Source organism: Micropterus salmoides, unplaced genomic scaffold (genome assembly GCF_014851395.1).
Source record: "Micropterus salmoides isolate LMB-PRFRI ecotype aquatic unplaced genomic scaffold, ASM1485139v1 Ms_hic_scaffold_16, whole genome shotgun sequence".
Classification (NCBI taxonomy): Eukaryota; Metazoa; Chordata; class Actinopteri; order Centrarchiformes; family Centrarchidae; genus Micropterus; species Micropterus salmoides.
The window spans coordinates 7,744,417-7,768,001 of record NW_024040707.1 but is presented as its reverse complement, the minus strand read 5'-3'; the positions used below and the strand labels follow the sequence as shown (position 1 = coordinate 7,768,001).

General features: G+C 38.6%; 1 protein-coding gene across 1 annotated transcript in view; it reads left to right on the top strand.

The window, feature by feature from the left end:
- Positions 1–22,777, top strand: part of acap3a (ArfGAP with coiled-coil, ankyrin repeat and PH domains 3a) — a 69,114-nt gene extending 46,337 nt beyond the window's left edge. Inside the window, 17 exon segments of the mRNA XM_038721905.1 lie at positions 569–643; positions 2,756–2,767; positions 6,823–6,935; positions 8,612–8,663; positions 8,949–9,049; positions 9,709–9,820; positions 10,156–10,364; positions 11,895–11,964; positions 12,680–12,774; positions 12,914–13,131; positions 13,594–13,683; positions 13,912–14,001; positions 14,403–14,629; positions 15,414–15,523; positions 16,235–16,345; positions 16,457–16,518; positions 21,721–22,777. Of these exon segments, the coding sequence (XP_038577833.1) occupies positions 569–643; positions 2,756–2,767; positions 6,823–6,935; positions 8,612–8,663; positions 8,949–9,049; positions 9,709–9,820; positions 10,156–10,364; positions 11,895–11,964; positions 12,680–12,774; positions 12,914–13,131; positions 13,594–13,683; positions 13,912–14,001; positions 14,403–14,629; positions 15,414–15,523; positions 16,235–16,345; positions 16,457–16,518; positions 21,721–21,827 (1,854 nt within the window). The 3' untranslated portion in view covers positions 21,828–22,777.
- Positions 22,778–23,585: the final 808 nt, after the last annotated feature.

Sequence of the window (23,585 nt, the reverse complement as noted above, 5' to 3'; positions counted from 1 at the left end):
AGCAAAGCATCTGTTATCACCACCAAGTGTGTGCTCCGTCCGCTGTGTCATATCCGCCGGTGGGCTGTCTTGATTGGAACTGGTTTGATCCTCATTTATCAACAAGAGGCAGTTACATAATTTAGCTGAATTTCCACTTATTGATTGGTTGTGATACGTTGGATACTTTGCTTAATTTGGGGTGAATTGTTCCTATTAAAAAAATTCCTCTTGGCATGCAATGAAAAGGCTCTATTACAGTTCAAACCAGCATTTTACCCACAACCACATGTGGGTGCATATGTTATTGCAGACTAATGTGTTTGTCACAGCAGGTTGACTGCTGCAGGAAAACTGAATCAATGCTTCATTACCAAACACTGACCTAACGTGTCATTGGAGGCTTAGCCTGTTTGCAAGTGGAAAGAGTGTCACCTTCTCTGAATCATCCCTACCTCTCACCGTGCATTTACTCTACTATATTATGTTGGAATTATTTCACTCCAAAATGGAGAGTTTGACGGCATGTACCTTTTTTCAGAAACACTGAACGTACTTTTCATTTTTGTCTTTGTGAAATGACTTTCAGCTGGATCAGCTGGTGATTGATTCAGCCATGGAGAAGAGGGAAATGGAGCATAAACATGCAACCATTCAGCAGAGGGTGAGTTTCTATTTTACTTTAGAAAAAAGCCTTAGAAGGTATTAAAAGGTCTTAAATATATTTCACAAAGTAGTTGTAGGCGCTTCCTTAGTTATACAACATTTTTGTGCAGGAATTGTTGCGACAGTGGATTGTGCTGCTGTTTACTTGAGTCCTTTTTTGTAGAGTTTAATTTCACCACCAGATCTGTAGCAAACACTGTCACTTCTGCAGCTGCAGCAGCTTGGAAGCTCATAAGTGTCGATTTTAGTCAAAATTTAAATGAATTTATTGAATCATTTGTTTATCCATAAATACATCCATTTACCTAAGCTTTTCCAGGTTCATGTTGGATTAATTTAATTCATTATATCGAAATTACTTTTATGAACTGCTTTGAAGTACTGAAAAAAGTCATATAATAAAAACATTTAAATTGGAGAAAGCCTGCAGAAACCCTGGCTTGGCTTCAGTATTTTCTTTCTCATAGGAGGAAATACCTGCACACTGACCGATAAAGTAGTGGAGGTTAGAAGAGATGCGAAAATAATTAGTTTTAATATATGTTCAAAAAGTGACAAAATCGCACTAGAAAGTTAATGTTTCAGTCGGAGGACCAGCCTCAGCACAACTTCATCTTGTGAGGAGCGTCTTCTACTTTTTTTTGTCAGTGTGGGCATGTTCTCCTATGATAGCACTGTTTATGTTAGCTACACTCCTTGAAAACCCTGGATTCAAGAGCGCAAACCCTTTTCATGTTTGAATTTCTTCAGTATTTCTCTGCAAGCAATTGATTGTGAAAGTTTGGATGGTTTTAGGTTTTGACCCTGAAAATCTTCCTTTTGTCTGTTAGGTTGGAAGGTTGATAATGTGCTGTTTGGAGAACAGGGTGTGAATGTGCTCACATCTCACCTCCAGGATCCAGTCTGCCACTTGGCCCAGTGCATCTGTTGTGACTGGGGAGGGATTAGACCTGGGCAGCTGGGATTAATCCCCCTAACAAAGTCCAGGCATTGATTTAAGCATTAAATCAGGTGGAATTAAGTATTTTTAAGAGCTGTTAATCCCACTGTTGTCTGCTGTAGACAGTCAGCACATTAACTACTGTATGTGCTGATGTATAATCAGGAGTCTCACTCTGCTCTTAGTCCAGTAAAGTGCTTTGTTGAGCATTTTAAGACACGCTATTGTTGTGGCCCTGTGGATTTCAATGTCGGACTCAGTTGGTCGGTTGATTCACCAGTTTGGCTCAGACCTGAAATATCTCGATAACTATTAGATTGATTGATTGGAAATTTTGTACGAACATTCATGATCCCCAGAGGATGAATTCTACAAACTTAGGTGATCCCCTAACTTTAACTCTGGCGCCACCATGAGGTTCATTTTTGTGGTTTTTAGTGAAAAATGGATGGATTGCCATGACATTTGGTGCAGACATTCATGACCCTATCCCAAGAATTAATTGAAATAATTTCTGCATTCCTGTGACCTTTCATCTAGCGTCTTTGTGAGCATGTTAGCATTTAGCGCAAAGCACCACTGTGCCTGTGTACAGCCTAACTCGGGGACTAGAATGACTGCAGACTATGTTTCTTATTTTTTCCACATTTCAAACAGGCTGTATGAATATACTGTATGCCCTGTCTGGCAACTTGTTATTTAATAATTCAGAAAGCCTTCTTTTTAGCAGGCCAGTGTCTGGCTCCTCTGTACCCCAGGATCAGTGACCATCTGTCAGACAGCTCCGGTCAGCGCTCTCCCTCCAGGCGCTGCGGTCTGTGCTGTGGATAGAGCCACGGGGAAGGGCTGGGTCACATGTGGGGCCAGTTATTGATCTGTTTTTGCCAGAGCTGTTACACTTTAAGCCTCATGCACATCCATTACCAAGGGACATGCACTGTAGTAATATTTTAGCAAGGTCAAGAGTTAGAGCCACATTAAAATTAGCATGGCATGAAAATATTGCAGCGTTGTAGTAGGGGGGTGATGTTTTTTGTTGTTAAGGAGGATAATCAGAGGTGCAGTGAACCTGAAAGATTATTGTATTATCCCTTCCTAAACTAGTCTGGTGGTTCTAACGGTTTTCTTTTCTTCTTCTTGTATGTTCCTAATGCCACCATCTCCTCTCAGACTCTCTTGCAGGTGAGTACTCCTCAATTTGTTTTCCCATCTGAATTTCCATTTTTACTTGAAAGATGTTTGGTTTGGTGCTTTGGGAGGGTGAAGCGTAGCCCGCAGTGTTCGTACAGAACATTAACAAACCCCTTTGAAGTTTTCTTCAAGCTGTAGTCAGACTCCAAAAGCCTTGAGGGCAAGCTGAAGTGCATCCTGAATCATTTATATAAAACAATTAGAAACACTGAACTTAGTTTGAATGGCCTGTATAGAAACCGTCTGTGACATCACCTATTGCAAAGGGATTATTGCATTTTGTGTTTAATTGTGTCCTAAAATAGATGCATTACAATTAACATGATTAACTGAATCTTAAATATTAAATGACAGATTTGCTATTTATTCATGCACAAAATTGTATTTGCCTTCTTCATTCTTCCCTGCTTTTAGAACAACATGGCCTACTTTGTTAAAGAGATTTTTTTTTACCTTGTTTCTTCCTCATCACATCAAGTATGTGTAATAAGCCTTGTGTAAACTTACACAGGGCAAAGGGGGCAGCCCCTACCCAGTACAAGCAAAAAACCAGGAGAGCAGAAAGAGAATTAAAGTGCTCCAACTGTAGACTGTCACTATTGCTGGCTAGGTACACAGTACAGGGAAAGCACCTAATGCCAGAGCCATTCATTTTTAACTCCAGATTTAATGGAGAAGTCCTGTCCAAGGCAGTCAGCTCCGCCTGGCATTCTATATTTCTGCGTTTACATCACCAGCACAGTGCTACATGCTGTCCCTGTGCAACTGGATTTATTTTTACTGCTTAAACATCCAGATAGAGGTTGTAGTGAAAAAGCGATTAAGTATTTTGGTCTGTGTGGTGCTTTTTATGATGGACAATAACCTTTTACATCAGGCAACAAAGCATAAAATCAGGACCACACAGATGTAAAAATCCAGGAGATAAAGAAGGCACCTACAGTAAATAAATAAATGTATAATGTATGTAGGTCTGCAATAATGTTAGTAAAGTAGTGAAAATTCTCATTATAAAATAAAAAGTTGTATGTATTCTTCTATCGAGTACTAGTTTTATTCAGCCAACAGTCCAAAACTCACATATTTAGTTTACTATCATATAAGACATTTAAAAGCATAAAATCGTCACATTTGAGAAGAAAATGTTTTGGCATTGAGATTCCTGTGAAATTCATTTTTACATAAGGCATGTTGCTACTTGCAGCCATTTTCTGTCCATGAAAATCCCACGTGGAAGCAAAAGCTGCCATAGAAGGATGATGATATTTAAACAGAGAGGACAAACAATCTTCTCTATTTAAATATTATCATCCTTCAGGAGGATAAAATGGGATGCAACACTTCCCATTTATTCATGATCTTCCTCATCCTCAGCATCCCTTTTGCATTCCAACACAGCTCATTAGAGAAGTCAAAGAAAGTTGTGCTCCCAAGGATTCAGAGAAAAGCCTTGTTTCCAGCTCAACACATTCTTGCAGTAGTGCTGTTAGGAACTCGAGCAGCCGTTGACACCACAGTTTGGGCTGTTGGAACATAAATTAATTACAGACGACTATAGACTATTTATTATCTCTTATGGTCAATGTCTCACGGCAGGATAGTATTTGAAAAGACTTACGAGATGTCAGAAGGATAAACAAACACATCATAGCAGACTGAGTAATCAGTGCTACCAACTGGGCTCACCATTTGGCGTTTGAGCTCTGCAGTATAGCCTTTAGGCTGACCAATGTGCTGCAGCAGCAGCAGCAGCAGCAGGTGAATGTAGCATCAGGACATGTTGTTCGCATCATCCAGTCTTCCTGCTGCTCCACAACAATTTACTTATTTGCTCCAAACATTTGGAAGTCTCTGTTTCCCAGCATGTTCAATAATTCACTGATGTTCAGTTTCTGTCTGTGTGACGTTGGGTCATTAAAAATAGATGGTCTTTGTTGTAGGCTTAAGAGATTGCAGAGTACCACCCAGTGCACATCTTGTTCAGTGTTGCCTACTATGTTTGTGATGTTATATTCAAAAAGGAAAGGCCTCTGACAGCCGAAGGTAAGCTGTGTCAACTTCTTACAGATTCCATAGTTGTAGTGCAGGGATTGCAGTTGTGAGCAGAATTGTTGTCAGTGTAGGTAGTAAATCAAGCCCTGAGTAGTATTTATTTGGTGGACTGGGCAACCTGCCAGATGGACCCGGTCTTGGTCAACAACTGAAATGCCCACCTTCTTCAGCAAGGGAGGTGTGTTTAGGGAGTTGTAAGACTGCAGCAGACCCAGACACTGAAGTGTCAAAGCAGCCAGCTTGTCTTTGGGTCAAGAGCAGCTACAGCACTGCGTAGTGTAGTCCACTATTCTTCTGCAGCACCCTGCTGTGAATACATTGGCAGCTGTATGGTAATTAGTCCTAATCCTGAGGCTCACAGGGCAGCAGACAGGTGGCTGGAGTGGACGGCACACATGTCAGTGTTGGAATTACACACTGCACTGCAGAGACACAATGCCTGTGCCGTGAGGGGTACAGCCCTCAGAGAGTGAGGATGCCTCTTCTCTGAGAGATCTGGAGCCTATTTATAATACTTTTTAAAGGTTTTAGCTTTTTTTGTGCTTTTCGATGTTGTTGGAACACACTAAACGTTTGACAATGAAGATCTTTTGCCGGTGGGACCACAGTTTGGTGGGTGGATTTGCATTATATCGGCTGTTTGTTACATTAATGCATATTCTCATTTGGTTATAAAATTTAAGAAATGTCTAGGTTTTGTAAAGCAGGATCTACAGTTATGAGTTACAGTGATGTAACAGTAGTTTGTTTTAAAGTAATACTGTTGAAGGCTTTCTTTCACAGCTTATTCTCTCACTCTCTCTTATCTTTACTACTCAGTACAGTCTCTCTCGTTAAAATCTGAAAATGTTTCTAGTTCTCAGGTGTAGTGCTCAATGATGTATGTGTATCTATACATGTCAAAATACATGTTATCTAAAGCACACTGGTTGATAGGTGCATAGGAAAAAGACAATTATTCGTTGAATCCATGCACACTGTTAAATATTGACTTGATATTTTGTGTAGTATTAGACTATTTACTTCATATTTCTGTTTTTTTATTAATAGATTTTATTCAAGGTTGTTAAGATATTGATAGTTTGTTTATGAAATTTGGAATGTTTATTGCCTACGATATACCTTTTTCAAAATCATTTTCTGGTTGAAAATAGCTTATTTTGCATTGCCCATCGGATTTTTTCATAGTTTAAAAATGAATGAAACATTGTGTCTCTCATGTGTGCTGGAATTTCGCCTTTTTTCCCCACATGTGTACAAGTTAAAATGTTGATCCGTGGAGAGCAGCAAGTCGTTCTATTATTCAAACATGCAATAAGTAGTTAATGGTGTGCTAGGAGCTGCTGCATGTACACACAACCTGTTATGAAACAGGAGAGTGAACGAAGATCAGTTTTTATTTGGGTCACTCCAGCAGACACTTTCATATATTCTTGGGTACTTTTTTTTTATATGTCTGATACATCTCTGCATCTCTGTATCCTAAAGTGACTCTGGTGGGAAGACTGGTCCTGGACTTTTCTCAGGGCTGCATGCATGCAATGTTAAATTAAGTGTTAAATCATTCTGTCCCTACCACATATTATAGTACTTCTAAAATGTAGCTTATTAGTAGTCTCAGGACATACTGAATCATTATTCCCTTTGTTCACATTGATGTCTGAATGATGATTGTGCTTGATGTTGTAGTCATGAAAAGGTTAGTTTAATTAAGGTTAGGTTAATTTCACATGAATCATACTGTGTTTATGTAATAATTTGCGTCACACTCACATCTGTTGAGTTACAAAATGCCCCAATGTGCCACATAGGAAGATGGCATGCAACTCCTGGCATGCATACATGGACCACTAACATGTGACAAGGGACAAGTGTTTTGTTTCCTGTTTTAGAATGAAAAGGTTAGAACAATATCCTGCCAACAGCTTGTCTGTAAACATTTTGTATGGGAGCCATGGTTAATATGGGTGTCATCTCTTTCTCTTCTCTTTCAGGACTTTTCGTATGACGACTCTAAAGTGGAGTTCAACGTGGATGCTCCTAATGGTGTGGTGATGGAGGGCTACTTGTTCAAGAGGGCCAGCAATGCCTTTAAGACCTGGAACAGGTAACTGAGATGGCAAAAATCTGTAATATATCACATTAATATAAACAGTGAGTTGATGGTGAAACACTGTACATGGCTTTAGCCTTATCATAGAGAGGGAATTTGCTCATTTTCAAACAAGAAATACAATTACAAATATTTTATGGAATAAATATATAAAATAAGACTCGCAAGAAATTAGGGAGCAATATACACATTACAGTACCTTAATTATGTAAGTAAATCTTGAATCAGGTAAGTATTTGTGCAGCAAAGAGACATGAGGCAAAGAGACGTAGTGAGTGTGAGATGAAAGAGAGAGAGTGCATGCTGGTGTTCTAAAAATAATGGGAAGTAGCTAGTTACTGTAGTTTGGCCTTCTCTGTGTCCTAACCCAGTGAAATCTGAACACAGAGAATGATGCACATATTTTTAGATTCAGGGTGACCTATACTTCCCAGTGATCGTTTTAAGTAGGGCTGGGTGATATGGCCAAAATTTTTATCACAATAAAAAATTTCATACCATTCAATATCGATAATTTTCACGATAAATGTAAAATCATTATTTCTTTCAAGTTAAAGGGCTGATTTCTGCTTTTTGAAGAAACCAGATGGTTAATTGTGGTTTTAAACTTTTCTTTATGGTCAGAACATGACAATCACTTGCCAAACAGTGGATCAAAAATCTGAGGAAGAACATTCAAAACAATTAAGATAAAATCTTTTTTTTTTTTTTTTTTAAATATGCTTGAGTAAAATGAAGTAAAATATTTTTTCAGTCCCTTTTCTCAACAAAATAAATATCTTATTAAGTTAAGGGCCAATTTGTTCGTGATTCAAATGAATGAAATCAAACTTTTATTGGCAATACATTGACCATTTGTTACATTGTTATTAAGGAAAATTATATTGCGATAATTATCATTATTGATTTATTGCCCAGCCCTAGTTGTCAGTACATCTCGAGCATATTGCTACTTATTGCATACTTTTTATGGTGCGTATTTGCCAGAATGCCAGTATTTGCCTATACAAATATAGGCTAAAAACACAGGGCTCAAGTTGTAGCCTACAGCTAACTCACTGACTATATGGCAACGTTATCCTTCTTGTTGGCGAGGGGGTTGCGTTGGGTGGGTGTAATTGTCTCAATTTTGTCTGATGGGACTTCGAAAAACCCCTGCTATACATTAATAATGCAATACTATCAAAGGCATATATAATAGAAATGGAGGTGAATACTATAGTATAGAATATAATATAATAATACAAAAATACAATTTTTAAATATTGCTACAGTAATACTATTATATATATTGATATGAATAATATAATGCAATTTAACATAACATGTATAAAATGTATAGTATACTTTTACCAGATGTTTACTGTGCATGCTGTTTCCTGAGATTCTCATTTCCTGGGAAATTTGTCAGCCTATTTCTGTTCCTCTGTGGCAGGTTCAGGAGGTTAGAGTGGCTGTGATGTGAAGCGATGTAATAAATTTATCTCACATGGTCACAATATTGCATTGCCAGGAGTGGAAAGACCATTTTACTCAATGCTTTTACCCATCCTTGATCACTGCTATCCACAGCGGTTCACCTCTGCACGCAGACCGTTTAGCATCGGAAATATGTCCATCTAAAATAGGTTGAATTTAACTCCCTCTTCCATCTCTCTCTCTCTCTCTAGACGGTGGTTCTCCATACAGAACAGTCAGCTGGTCTATCAGAAGAAGCTCAAGGCAAGTCCATATATCTTTGCTTGCTATCAGCTGTCCCCTGGGTAAAGGGGGCTGTAAGAGGTTAAGTGCAATTTAATGAAGGGGACATTGAATGTGTTTCTGTTTTCAGGTCATTTTCAATTCTCTGCTTGACATCAGTGTTTATAAATATCTAATGGTGACATACTCGGAGGCTGCCAGGAAAAAACATGTCTTATCAAGGATTTACAGCTGTTTTGTATTTGTGTTGTAGTGGGGCTGTTGATAAGCAAAAAAATGAGTTGCAAGTTGTTTGTGTGTATGCAGGATTCTCTGACGGTGGTGGTGGAAGACCTCCGGCTGTGCTCTGTGAAACCATGTGAGGACATCGAGAGGAGATTCTGCTTTGAGGTCGTCTCCCCCTCCAAGTAAGACTTAACTACTGGATGGATTACTTTGTACTTTATCAGTTCAAATGTGTATGTTCTCCAGAGGGTGAATTGGTGATGCCTTTTCATTTGTCCACTACATGAGTTTATGACCAAATACCTGCAAACCTAATGACATTCCCATTAGACTCAGCTGTACTTCTGTTCAATGCTAGCTAAAAATGCTAGCATATAAGATTTTAAAAACAAAAAACTGGTAATGACCAGATTAGCAAATTAACACACTAAACTAAGATAGTGAACATGGGAAACATTATACCTGTTAAACAGCAGCATGTTAGCTGAGTCATTGTGAGTATGTTTACATGCAGATTTTAGCATTTAGCTCAAAGTGACAATATGTCTAAGGACAGCCTTACAGAGCTGCTACCATGTTTGTAGACTCTTACTATTTATCTTTTTAATTGTACTTTACTAAATTATTACAGCAGTTCTCTTGGTTATGCTCTATATGCACAGTTGTATAATAAATCATGGTTGTAGTTGTTTTATTGTTGCCTTATAAAACTGTTGTATATGAATGTATGTAAAACCCTTTTGTATACATTGTTAGTTAGCATGTCACTCTTGATTATGCAGATCCTTACTCAAGGTACATTATGATTAGTAATAGGCCTACTACTTTGATTGTTTTACAGGAGCTGTATGCTTCAGGCTGAGTCGGAGAAGCTAAGACAAGCGTGGATTCAGGCTGTTCAAGCTAGCATTGCCTCAGCCTACAGAGAGAGCCCGGACACCTACTATATAGAGGTAAGTCACAGGTTAGCGTCATAAAGCATGTACAGATACGAGTTACATCTTGTTTATGAGATTGTATTGTATAGTTGCGTTATTGTATAGTCTCATGTTTTTACAGTAGATATGACCCTACAACCTGCAGATGGTTAGCTTAGCTTAGCATAAAGACTGGAAACAGGGGGAAACAGCTAGTCTGGGTGTGTCCAACATAAAAAAATTAACTGCTAGCTCCTTTAAAGCTTTGTGTGATCAGTACAAAAAAGACATCCAGAATGCATTTGCAAAAGAAGCTTATTAATATGACATTTTCTGATCCCAATGAATGACTTTTTTGTGTTTACATGTAGCATCTGGACAGAACGGCCTCTCCATCCACCAGCAGTATTGATTCGGCCAGCGAGCCACGGGAGCGCAGCACCCGAGGTGAGACCATCCTGCAGCGGATCCAGTGTCTGCCGGGGAACGAGCAGTGCTGTGACTGTGGCCAGGCCGACCCTCGCTGGGCCTCAATTAACCTGGGCATCCTTCTGTGTATCGAGTGCTCCGGCATCCACAGGTAGATTAAGCTTAACACCTAAGGAATATAACTAAGAACATTTACTGAAGTTCACTTTTGTAGTGACCTTACCAGACCTCAGTATTACGCTCGTAATCTCTGCTTGAGTCTAACGGCTTTAGGCTACTTCAGCCGCTACTAGTATAACATACCTGAATCTCTACTTAAATATCCCGTCCAGACATGTTTTAAAAGTCTCTGCTCTGAATAATAATTTGTGTCCGATATGGTTTTTCCATAAAAAAAGTTAATATTACATCTACTCCTAACTACTATACACAAGATGTCTCCTTCTAAACTGAAAATCCCATTTACAGTGTATGTGCACTGGAGGCTTCAAGTTTCCTAATCACATTTGTGTAAATTGTATATTGGACCGAGATTGGCTTCCAGACAAGGTGTGATGTCACAAAGTCATGCTCCTACAAACACGTGTTGACTTAAGGTGAGCGCTTAAGGTGAGACATTTTGACTCTTCAGCAGAAGAATTTAAAAACTTCTGGTGTCAAACATTCTTCACAGTGAAGCTCAAACAGTAAAGTGAAGTAACACAAAACACATTTTGGATTGGAGTGTGACTTTAAGTAAAAGATCTGAATACTTCTTCCACCACTGCCATGTGCTGTGTGGGTGCTGGCACTTAAGATAGGAAGTGGTGCCAGCTGTCTGTTACTTTGGCCTTACCAAGCACGGTCTGCCACACACACACACACAAACACACTACTGAAGGGATTAAAGCGCAGTACGTTGCTTACTGGATCAGACTTTGATGGAGAGTTTTCATTGTGGGAGGGAAGTGACAATATAAAGGCAGCTACAGTGCTCAGACATACACAGCGAACAAGCCATTGAATAGTTTAATTCAGTGTCAGATCCTAGTGAATATGATGTAATGCTTCTGAATGAAGGTAGATAAACACATCCTCTAATCATCCAGATCACTGCACTCCACTCGTGGTCTGTTACATCACACTGTAGCTTCATGGAGGTTCGTTTTCAAAGCTCCCGCTGTGGGAAAAAGTCCCTTCGGAGTTTTGTTTGTTATTTTTAAGTTGCAATTATCACTGCTTATGTAACCACAAACCCCATTCCTGTGTGTGTGTGTGTGTGTGTGTGTGTGTGTTCCCACTTGTTGAATATTCATGTTGCCTTTTGGGCGTGCTCTCTCACAGTGAGACCAGACATGGCCTCTTTGTTACAATGCAGGCGATGAAGGAGAGAAACACAGTATCAATGTTGCTTGGATACCAGACAGCTTCGTCAGTGGAACTTAGTGATTTGCATGACATTAGGAGCGGCTTCTCTCATTTCCTTCAGGATAACCCTCTTGTGATTTTACATCACTTGGAGCTATTCAGACCAGGTCACCGCCAAAGTGTATGATTCATTTGTTGAACTTCCTCTGTCCTAGTTAAAGAATATACAGCACTCTTATTTCCTTGTGTTGGCTGTAAAGTTCCTTCACTTTTACCTCAAAAGTGTTGGATTACAGAACAAAAAGACAGCATATTTCTTAACTTTTTGTTGCAGGAGTCTCGGAGTTCACTGTTCGAAGGTTCGCTCACTCACACTGGACTCATGGGAACCAGAATTATTAAAGGTACAGTTTATCTCAGTAGCGTCCTAAGCAGTACAATGACACATTTATTATTGTTGAGTTGGCAGCCGAGTAGCATTTTGGGAAATTGTCTTATATATATTGTCTTATATAACTATCAAGCTACAACCAGGAGACTGTTTTTGCACAGAGCCAGGCTAGCTTTTCCCCCTGTTTCTAGTCTTTATGCTAAGCTCAACTCACCACCTTCTGGGTCCTGGATATGAGAGTGACATAACAAATAAGAGAAAAAGCTTATTCCTTTAAGTTCAGTCTTAGTACGGAGATAGGTACTCCGCAGGTACTTTAATTGATCTCTGTCTGGACTTACTGTAATGTCTGTACAGAATGGAGCTTTCTAGTTAAGTGTTGTTTTTAAGTAAACTGGGCTTGAATCTTTAGGCTTTTCGTTCGAGCCTCTAATAGTTTTTTAGCGTCTTATCTTTGTGTCCCTCTTTATGTCTGCGCTCTGAAGACACATTGTTGGCAGCTGGAGCTTACATTTCATATTTTCTAATTGTTTTGGGTCCTTTGATATGACTTCCGACACCACGAAACGTGTTAGCTTTTTACCAGCTGATACCCGACATAACAAGATTTGAAATTCTGCAGTGTGAAATTTGTCTGCTTACTCTGCTAAAATTAAAAAAATGAAACAGGACTGAACATCTGCCATCTTGTACCCTATATGTCACGTTTTTTTGTCTTTGCTTTGTAGTTAATGTGTGAGCTTGGAAACAGTGTCATCAACCACATCTATGAAGGCTCATATCAAGAACAAGGTCTAAAGAAACCATTACCATCCAGTTCAAGGTAGGAATTCATAAAAGATATAGCTCATAATAATATATAAAACAGGAAACAAAACTATGTAAATATGATCTTGTTCATTACTTAAATATCTTATCTTTGAACACGACATGTCTGTAATATATAGTGTGGTCCCTTGTAGGCAGGAGAAGGAGGCTTGGATTAAGGCAAAGTACGTAGAGAAGAAATTCCTGAAAAGGCTGGGCTCCACAGAGATACTCATCAACGGAGAGAGGAAGTCGGAGCGGCGGTGGAGCGTGAAGAAATGTCGGAGACATAACAGCGCTACCACGGTTCCAAAAACACGCCGAAGATACCGACAAGAGCCTGGAAGCACCTCCCCTTCCACACTCTCCGCAGGTACTTTAATTGATCTCTGTCTGGACTTACTGTAATGTCTGTACTGAATGGAGCTTTCTAGTTAAGTGTTGTTTTTAAGTAAACTGGGCTTGAATCTTTAGGCTTTTCGTTCGAGCCTCTAATGTGTTAAAATTACATTTTAGTCACATATGTATAACATGAACCAAATGTTTTAATTGTATTGTTATATTGGTATGGATAAGATCTTTTCAAACTGTGAAGGATAGTTGTGGGTACAGGAGTACTTCAGTGCTTCAAACTGCATGAGGTGATTATTAATTATTTTTTAGGTAAATTGGATTCTTAGTGCTGTGACTTGAATGTAATGTTAATACGTGAGAGGCACAAACTGGGGCTATGTCTACATACAGTAATGGTCCAACAAATGGAGTCTCATAAATCAGACAAAATACTTTTCCTTAGTGTTTTCATCTGTTACTTTTACCTATGTTTGTCACACAGCAGCTGCTAAGTTCAGAAGAGACTCCCTGTTTTGTCCCGATGAACTGGACTCTCTCTTCTCCTACTTTGACACGGGATCTGGGCCTCGAAGTAAGCAACTTTTTATTTTGACAATGTATTCACTGTTCACAGGCCACTGCAAGGAAATTCTCAAATTCTCAAGCCTTTAATTGTAATTTCTTACCCAGATTGGGTGATCAGATGCTTTAATCTTGTTCTCTACAAGACTGTTTTGTTTGCGCTTGCACAATACTGATCAGCCAGAAAGAGACAGTGGTAACTAATGTGTCCATTTTCTGGCGTCTCCCGGTCCGGCAGGCCTAAGCAGTGACAGCGGGTTGGGAGGCAGCACAGATGGCAGTACAGACATCCTGGTGTTTGGCTCAGTGGTGGACAGTGTCACAGAGGGTGAGTCCAGTGGAGGAACGTGTAACAGATGGTCTATTGGATATTATGCACTGTGGGCATAAAATGCAAGTACCAAAAAACACAGAATACAAACAGGGTCACAACATGTATTGGACAAGATAGCATTGTATAGTAGACGTTGGAGTTACAGAGGCGTTACCTTGTGATGTATCACTTTCAAGTTTCCAAAGCTTCTCCGTGTTCACATTTATCTAAGAATTTAAGAAAAGGACTCCAAACATCATGAAATTTGGCAGAGTGTGTATGTAAATGTTTCAAGGGAAAGGCATGCAGACAGCTTTTTACATCCTTTCAGCAGGCAAGGTAGATCGAGCATCTTGCTTGTAATAGACGTTCATCCTGTACTTCTGTTACATTAGTACTCTTTACCCCGTCCTCAGAGTGTGAGGTGTCGGAGGACTCGAGTGGCGAAGCTGAGCTGGAGGCTGAGCCAGAGACATCAGACCCGGAGGACATGAGGGACCTTCATCCCGGAGCGCTGCTATACAAAGCCTCAAAAGCCCGCAACCTGCCTGTCATGGCTGAAGCACTAGCCCACGGGGCAGATGTCAATTTGGTCAACGATGAGGACGAAGGAAAGACGCCCCTCATACAGGCTGTGATTGGGGTGAGTCAGTGGACTCAGCAGTACCAAGAGTTAGTCATATAGAAAGCGTCATATCTGTGCAGCTCAGTTAAAGAAGACGATGAAGAGAAAAAAGTCTTTTAGTCATGAGCACTTAAATTAATGATACTTTTAAAGTGTGAGAGAGTAAAATTCGCTAAGCCACAAAACACAGAAACAGCAGCCAGGGGTTTTTCGTTGATGATAGTCTGCGTTAGTGAGTGATGCAAGCAGAAAATAGTTATTTTGCATCTGTTTCAGTGACATTTTGTAGGTGAAACACACAAAGTGCTGCTATTGATAAAAATTTTAGTATTGTGTTCATGCTAAGGTTGAAGAGAGTCAAGGCCTAGCTGCCACAACAGATGATCGACACTGCAAAATTTAATAAAATCAATAATGGACAATAAAACGAGACCTGCAACTCAGTAAAAACTGACCAATTTTACACATATAAATAACCAGATTTCCTAAGTTCGTTATCTTATCCTGATATGATTAAAATCATGATAAGACTCATGACAGGGCACTATTTGACATACTGTGTTGATGATGAGTTGACACAAAGCAGAAATTCAATAAAGTTGAATTAGTCTAAGAATTACAAAAATATCAATAAAGTATTGACTCTGCAAATATAATTTTCCTTCAAAATGACCAGAAATGGCTCTGGTGACAGAAGTCACGTCAGCAGCTGGGAATGTGTGAATATCCATTTTACTCCAAAAATCAATAGCAATATATCCTTGTTAATTCCAAGCAAACTGGTGTTGTCACTTTATTTTAGGGTTCATTAATCGCCTGCGAGTTCCTGCTCCAGAATGCCGCTGACGTCAACCAAAGAGACGCAAGAGGGAGGGGCCCCCTGCATCATGCCACATATCTGGGACACACAGGGTGAGTCATAAGGCACAAAGAATCTGTTTACCTCTTGCTGCATTTGTAGCATTTGTAACCACAACTTTCATTTAAATGAAAAACGCTTTGTTGAAGTGATGCTCAGTATGTCCAGCACAACGGGCCTCATGCAGGGTGACTCCTGTAATAGTTTTTTAGCGTCTTATCTTAATGTCCCTCTTTATGTCTGCGCTCTGAAGACACATTGTTGGCAGCTGGAGCTTACATTTCATATTTTCTAATTGTTTTGGGTCCTTTGATATGACTTCTGACACCACGAAACGTGTTATCTTTTTACCAGCTGATACCCGACATAACAAGATTTGAAATTCTGCAGTGTGAAATTTGTCTGCTTACTCTGCTAAAATTAAAAAAATGAAACAGGACTGAACATCTGCCATCTTGTATGGCAATTTTAGGGGTGTCGAATATGTTAATGATCAAATCTCTAAGACGTGCACATCCTCATGAACAGATGACATTCATCAGGCTGAAACGAGTGATTTACAACCAGTTTGTGCATTCAAGAGAGTTTGGTGAATGCAACCTGGAGCACTTGTACAAGCAAACTTTGCAGTAAAAAGTAAGAGCGTGAATGAAGTTTTCTTTCACGTCACTGAGTTAGACGTAGGTAGACTCGACCTTTGAAAATGACGGTCTGTTTGAATGTGCGTTTGATGTGATTGATCTCCATTTCTCTGGTATTTTCAGGCAGGTGTGTTTATTCCTAAAAAGGGGAGCTACTCAGAATGACGGTGATGAGGATGGTCAAGACCCTTTGAGTATAGCTGTACAGCAAGCAAATGCTGATATAGTCACACTGTATGTTACTTTATATACATACTTTACATAAAGTTTTTTTATTCTCCAGTCTTGATGTTGATTTTAACAATCTGCTCCTCTTCTCTTTTGTTCTTCCTTCTTTCCCTTCAGGCTGCGTCTGGCCAGGATGAATGACGAGATGCGGGAGTCAGAGGGACCCTTTGGACAGCCAGGTCAATACCCAATCAGCAGTCCTACTGAGCAACAGTATAAGAAATGCATTCAGGAGTTTATCTGTCTCAATATAGCAGAGTGCTAGAGTCAAGTCCAGTCAGGTTAAACTACAGCATAAAACCAGTGCAGGGGGTGCCAGTAGACAAATGACTGACTGAGAGAGACACTTGTTTTTACTAAAAGGGACTTTTCACCACCAGATTAACTTCTTCTCTACATCAGATATATCAGAATAATTTGAGTGTTCCTCTCCCCAGCACAGTCTGCTGACTTTAAACAACAGCAGTCAACTCCTCGCTCAGGATAACGCAAGAACTCAGTATTAACTTCATTAAGGATGTCAGATTTGACCAATGCACTTTGCCTGACGGTTGCCATAAAATTCACTGGAAATTAGCCAAGTCAGATGCTCATCAGTCCAATCACAGCAGATTTGAGGAATCACTGCCAGGAAAGGGTTAGCCACTTTTTTAGATGTCAAAGATTATCCAGCAGCACTATTGACAAGCAATAGAACACCAATGAAGTCATCAGCAGTGTATTCAGGAACTATTTTCCCCTTTTTATTTGGAGGCTTTAGAGGGTACAGGGTGCTCTGAACCTAAGACCTGCCAAAGCTCATTTGTCCCAACAATACTTTAGTTTAATTTCATCATGTGAGTGACTTGTTATTGTGGTTTCGTGTTTGGAGGAGCTATTTCAGATACCCCTGGTTCTGGAAGTTAAAGTCCCATTTCATTCCCCAAGACAATGGTGTGTGACTCACGGTTTGAGCACTACTATGGCTTGGATTAAAAACTGCATTACAAATATCTGCTAAAGGTACAAGCCTGTGTACATTAAAACTTAGAGTTGAAGTTAACTACAACTCTCCTGGTGCATTTCAGAAAGAAACATCCAATCATATAGATTAAAGTTCTGTTACATGCTGGCAGAAGCTAAAGTTTGTGCTGTTGAGAAAGCATATTTTACAATTTGCAACTCAAACATATCCACTTTCTGGGTATTTCTGGGTCAGTTTTGAATTAATTCAGCAACTATGGCGGCGTCTTTTGTTCCCATCTGCCACAACCAAGTATTGAATTTAAAATAAATCTGGCTTGTGCCTTTAGCTGGATTCTTCTCCACAGTAACAGCAGCCAACGCTCATGAGTACTGTAGTATTTGGAGAAGTGTGCCATATGAACTTGACAGACAAAACATGATTTTTTCAGAAACAAAAACTGGTGGTCATAGCATAAACCTATAGAGCAGCCACATTATCCCGAAAAGTCCTGTGTTTCTATTTAAAGTAAGATTGAGGATCCTTTTTTTCCATTATCCTTTAAAGACCAATCTGAAATGGGAATAGAGAGCTGGGGGACAAAAACTTCCAGAAGTAGCTCCACCCACTACATAACACTGTATGTAGCGCAGATAAGTCGGGGAATAATGCCAAACTGTCTGTACAGAGTGGTGCAGCCAATTCAGCCTGTTCATGGCCAATAATCTGAGGGCCTGTGTGATAAAATGGTGTTGGAGCTCTTGTATTTACGCTGTGACAGTCACGAGGGGTAACTGTGAGGCTGCGATAACTGTGACGAAGAAGAATCGGTATAATTTCTCTGTATTGGCTGAGAGATCGATCAAGCGAAGCTTTTTACGTTTAATCAAAAGCGGAATTAATGCACTTTTTTCAACAGTGATTTGAAATTTGTTTTTGCTCTCCTGTAGTTGTACCTTCATTTAAAAAAAAAAAAATCGGGATAGGTTTGAATGCTTTTTGTTATCTATGACAAAACGTCCAGAGCAATAGTGCAATGATTATTTCAGTACAGATAATCTGTATTTTTTGTATTATGTTTGACAACAATGCAGATGGTATTTTTTTAAGCTGGATATATTTTGTTAGATTTTATTTTGCTGAGCACACAAATACATACAGACACACACAAGAAACATCAGTATTATATTCTCAATATGAGGGGAAAAAAACAATTGTCCACAGTTTCATAAAATGGAATCACTTGGAGTATTTCTCCAATACTATCTGTAGTGGAAGATTTTTGATAAATCACACTAAACTAACATGTATTACTGTATATACAGTGTTTGTTTATTGTAATCTATTGTATCACGATGACTAGGCCTACATTAGATTTGTTCTTTGTTTATAGTGCATGGGTGGCTGTTACCCAGGTCTTCCTAATCCCTCTTGCTTTTGTTTACCTTTGTGCCCAGTGTATGTGAATATTTGACATGTAGTGTTGTTGAATAATGTTGATATCCATATTATATACTGCCAAATCATGACAACAGTGCATGGAATGGCATTCATGACAGAAATGGATGCAAAAAGACTAAACACCCCTTTCCCACCGTCTTCCATTGGCTGGATGATGTTAGTGCAAAACGCTCGATGACAATGAAGATGGCAGCCTGGCCGCTGCCCATAATTTTATTTAATGATCCCATTTATGCTCTGAAATGATGTTAGGTCTGACAAGTGCTTTTTGTTTGACTCCCTTGGTAGCTCACAGTAAATGGCAGTGATCTGGTGCTGGACACAGCTGTTTGTTAAAGTATTGAACAGCCTCGTTTTAGACTGACCGTTAACATTAACAGAGGCAAAATCAGCCTAAAGAAAAAATATTTACCCAAAGATGTTGCTTGTCTTTGACAGATGCTGTGGGGGTTTAGTTCAAACCAAATACCTTAGACAGACACAGAGTCTTTCAGAGAGCCAGCAAGTGTTTTTTCCATTTTCTTTTATATGCATGTTAAAGTGATCTTGCAATTGGTTAGCGTGAATATCCAAGATTTAGTTCACCAAAGTTGAACTAAAGAAAAAACAAAAATTGTACATATGCACTACTCCCTCGCAAGTGAATCCACTGATTATGGTGATTCCGTTGAAATTATTAAATTAATTAAAAGAAAGTCAGACCACTTTCCCTTCAGCAAAAAATTTAAACAAAAAAATAGTCCCCTATTCTGACCCCAATAATAATTTTCATACAGTCCCTAACTTGAGTTTGCCAGGTCACATACAGGCCCTTTAGCAGTGAAATGATTTTTAAAGGACGCGGTAGGAACAACGATGGCAGCTCACTCATATACTCCTTTCCTTTCCTGCTTGTCAGGGATAGATTAAAAGCACTTTGAAAAACACTAAATCCAGCCTTTTCTTATTTAGTGCAGTAGTGTGATAGCCGTGGGAGCTACACACCACCTTTACAGAAGTTAACAGGAAGCCGACTTTACTAGATGAATGATGTCATCACTGATCAAACAATGAGTTGCATCAAGCCATTGAAGGATTACGTGTTGTACAGTATGATGTGTCTACAGTGTATCAGTCAGTAGTTCAACAAGTTGACTGTTGTGTATATAAACTAAAAACTATTAACACTTTAACTGCTTGCTTCTAACATGCAATTTTTAAACTTTCTTGTATTTTTCCTGCCTCTGACTATTATCTGTACAATTTCTTTAAATATTGTAAGAGAACACGTGTCTCTGAATATACAGTACCTGTGTATATTAACACTGCTAAGGCTGCTCCCTATGTTTGGTTACTACGTTTTTCTGTTCAATAACTCCTCCCAGAGTCTTCTAAAATGGTACTGAAAATAAATGGAAGATGTGACTAAAAGCTGACCTCTCCCTTGGCTTCTTTGCTTGCTTTGACTTCTTTTTACTACATCTAACAGCACTAACAAACTTCTACCTTCACATGCCGCTGGTGCACTAATTGGGGATTTATGGTAATATCTCTGATTTTCACAGCATGACAAAGTAACATTTATTGGGTAAACTAGAAAATGAATAACGTGTTTGAATATGCATGGCGTGACTTTAAAATTTGAGTTTCAAATTAATATTTCTTTCAGTTGAGGCTGAAGAGTCATTATAATCTTTAGTTATAATATTTAACTTTAACCCACTTTTTAGCATTTGTAAGCAGTATATTAATTAACACACTAGGGTGTGGTTGAAAGCAGAAAAGAACATTTATTTTATGTGTTTATGAACGTATTTAACAATTATAACAGGTCCTAATAAGCATCCATAACTGGTGTAAAAAGAGTTTATAAATAATTGATAACACAGTTGAACTGCAATCATCTATAATGAAATATGATTACACACGAACAAATCTGCAGTGTGTTTTTAACTGTTTATACACAGTTTAAAACTCATGAAGACATGTCAAGCTTGAAGGTTTATTCTTGACCTGAGAAACAGTGTATAGTATATAAATATAGTATATTTATTGAATATGTAAAGAAAAGCATGCTTTTCTATGTCATACATGATAGTAAACTGAATATTTAAGGGGTTTAGACTGTTGGTCAAACAAAACAAGACATTTAACGGTGCGGTGAATTTTTAAGGGCATTTTTCACAATTTTCTGACATTTTATAGGCAAAACAATTAATTTATTAATCAAGAAATTAATCGTCAGTCTGCTTTTCTTGCAAACCTAAATAAGTTGCTATAGGTATCAGATAAATGTAGTGAATTAAAAAGTACAGTGTTTCCCCTCTGAAATTTAGTGGAGCGGCAGTATAAAGTTGCAAAAATGGAAATACTCAAGTAAAAGTACCTCAAAATTGTAGTAAAATACAGTGCAGTGGTATCTGGCTTTCCACTACTGTACACCTGTTACAGATGATCCACAGCAGGCATTATAGTTTACTACACTGTAATGTGTTATAGTGTGTTATAAACCATGCATTAATTGTTCATTTCTCTACTACTTATAAGGTCTATATGGGAAGTTAAAATAAAGTGTCACCAAGAAGCCATATCTACTATTAAGGCTTGTACTCAGTGATCTCTCTGCTTCCTTCTCTTTCTCACACATACGTAAACATGGAAAACCAGGAATGTGCATTCGCCTTTTTAATTAGCCAAGCCTGGGAGCTCTCATGGGACACAAAAGGGTTCAAATGCTTTTGTTACGCCTGTGGATTCAGCAGTTACCATGGCCACAAGAAAAGTAAAGGCTCAGAATTTGGGGAATTGAAAGAGCGAAGGTTGATGGTGCCTCCGCCTGTTTTCCCCCTTCCATTCATGAGGCTTTTTTCTTACCCAGGCCTCCTCTGCTTTCAGTTTGCCTCACTTGGCTTGTATTCATAACTTGAAGATATTTTGATCAGGTCTTAGTTAAAGTGCATCATTTTCATGCTACATTTCCTGTTGCTTTCTTCATCAGGAGATGCCACATACCTTGACATCTTCCGAGAATTTTCCCACATGGCATCCCACAACCCGGAGAAGCTGAAACGAAGGAGTGTGCACTTCCGACACTCCTTCAGGTAGTCCTCCTTCAAGTGTCGGGAGAGAAACAAAATCACATACTTGAAAAGTGCAACAGCCACTTTCCATACAAAGTCACAATTAGGGGTCACTTCAGTTCAACATCACAAGTGATCTTGAGCTTGAAATAGACATAGAGAAACCTAATAGAAATGGGATCATATTTTCACAATCATAAGTTACCCCGCCAGTGTTATTCCACAGAGAAATGAATAAAACCACCTTTAAAGTGGATTAAAGTGAAGAAATCATTGCAATTTTGAGAAGCTGTTGCTCGTCATTCAGTGTTTAGCTACATTATAGCTTCAAGAGTCTTGTGCTGTTCTTAGATCAACCTTTTATTTTGAAATGAGGATTTGCTGGTCTTTTCCTCTTAAATGCATTTATAAATAGAGCATTGCTTTTGTACATTGTTAGATGAAACTTTGGATAAAATACCAAGCACTTGTTTTTTTTTATTTTTCTTGTTTATTTTAATTTTAATTGTATAAATCATGTGTTTGCTACATCAGTTTCATTATTTAGATCAACATGTTTGATTCATTGAAGGACTTTCATCAGTACTTTACATAAATACATTTTTTTGAGTTTATGATGCATGCATTTTCTCACATTTATTGTACTTCATACTTAAAACTTGAATTCAGCTATGTTTTATGGATAAAGAGTCATGTCAACATTAGTAATCATCATCAACAATCCAACATCTTGAAGTTATTTCTTTTGTTGAGCAGTTAATTTTGTTATGAAATGTGTTTTTGTTTTGCAGCGACTATGCTGGTGTAGTCTATTTTTTGTTTAAATGTACTTTGCAAGCACCACTATGAAATGCAGTTTTTATGATACTGTATAGATGCTGTAGAAGCAAAAATGCTAATATATCTGAATGAACAGAAATACTGATGACTGATGGATGAAAATAAACATTGACTGTGTTTACACACGTGCAGCAAGAGATCTCTGTTGAGTCTGACTAACCTGTTGAAAGCAACCAGCCACATACATCTACAGCACAACATGTAGCTACAACAACACCGCCCTCTTGTGTTGAAATGTGAGAATGGTGAATTTAAAAAAAACTGTACTTTGGACTGTTGGATGAAAGTTGACATAAAGTCTTTGTGTTTTTACCAACATACATAAAGTTCATGCATAGACTTTCTGGTGGGAATGATTGTTGTGGAAAGACTCAAATACAAAAGAAGCCATGAGAAGTTAAAAAGGTTGAAAACATTTTAAAATCTAATTTAAAATTCGGCGGTTCAATCCCCGGTTCCTCCAGGCTGCATGTCGAAGTGTCATTGGGCAAGACACTGAACCCCGAATTGACCCTGGTGGCTATTCCACCGGTGTATGAATGTGTGTGTCTGTTTGAGCACTTAGGCTCAGTGTATGTGTGTGTATGGTGAATGTGATGTAGTGTAAAAAGCGCTTTGAGTGACTGGCAAAGACTAGAAAGGCTATACAAATACAGAGCATTTACATTTACTGCTGATATTGCCGTGCTCAGGATGATCTTAATTAAAACAACTGTTACTGAACAACTGTTACAGATGTTATTTTGTATTATTTTCTGGTAGGTGTGCATTACAGCTTGAGTTGTATCCAGTGGAGGAAGAAGTACCACAACCTCAGTGTAAACATACTCACAAGTATGCATTTAAACCATTTTTAAACCTTTACTTGAGTAAAGTAAAAGTAAAGCTGCAGAAAATGGCCCTAGTGATTGATGTACTATTATTATTATTATTATTATTATTT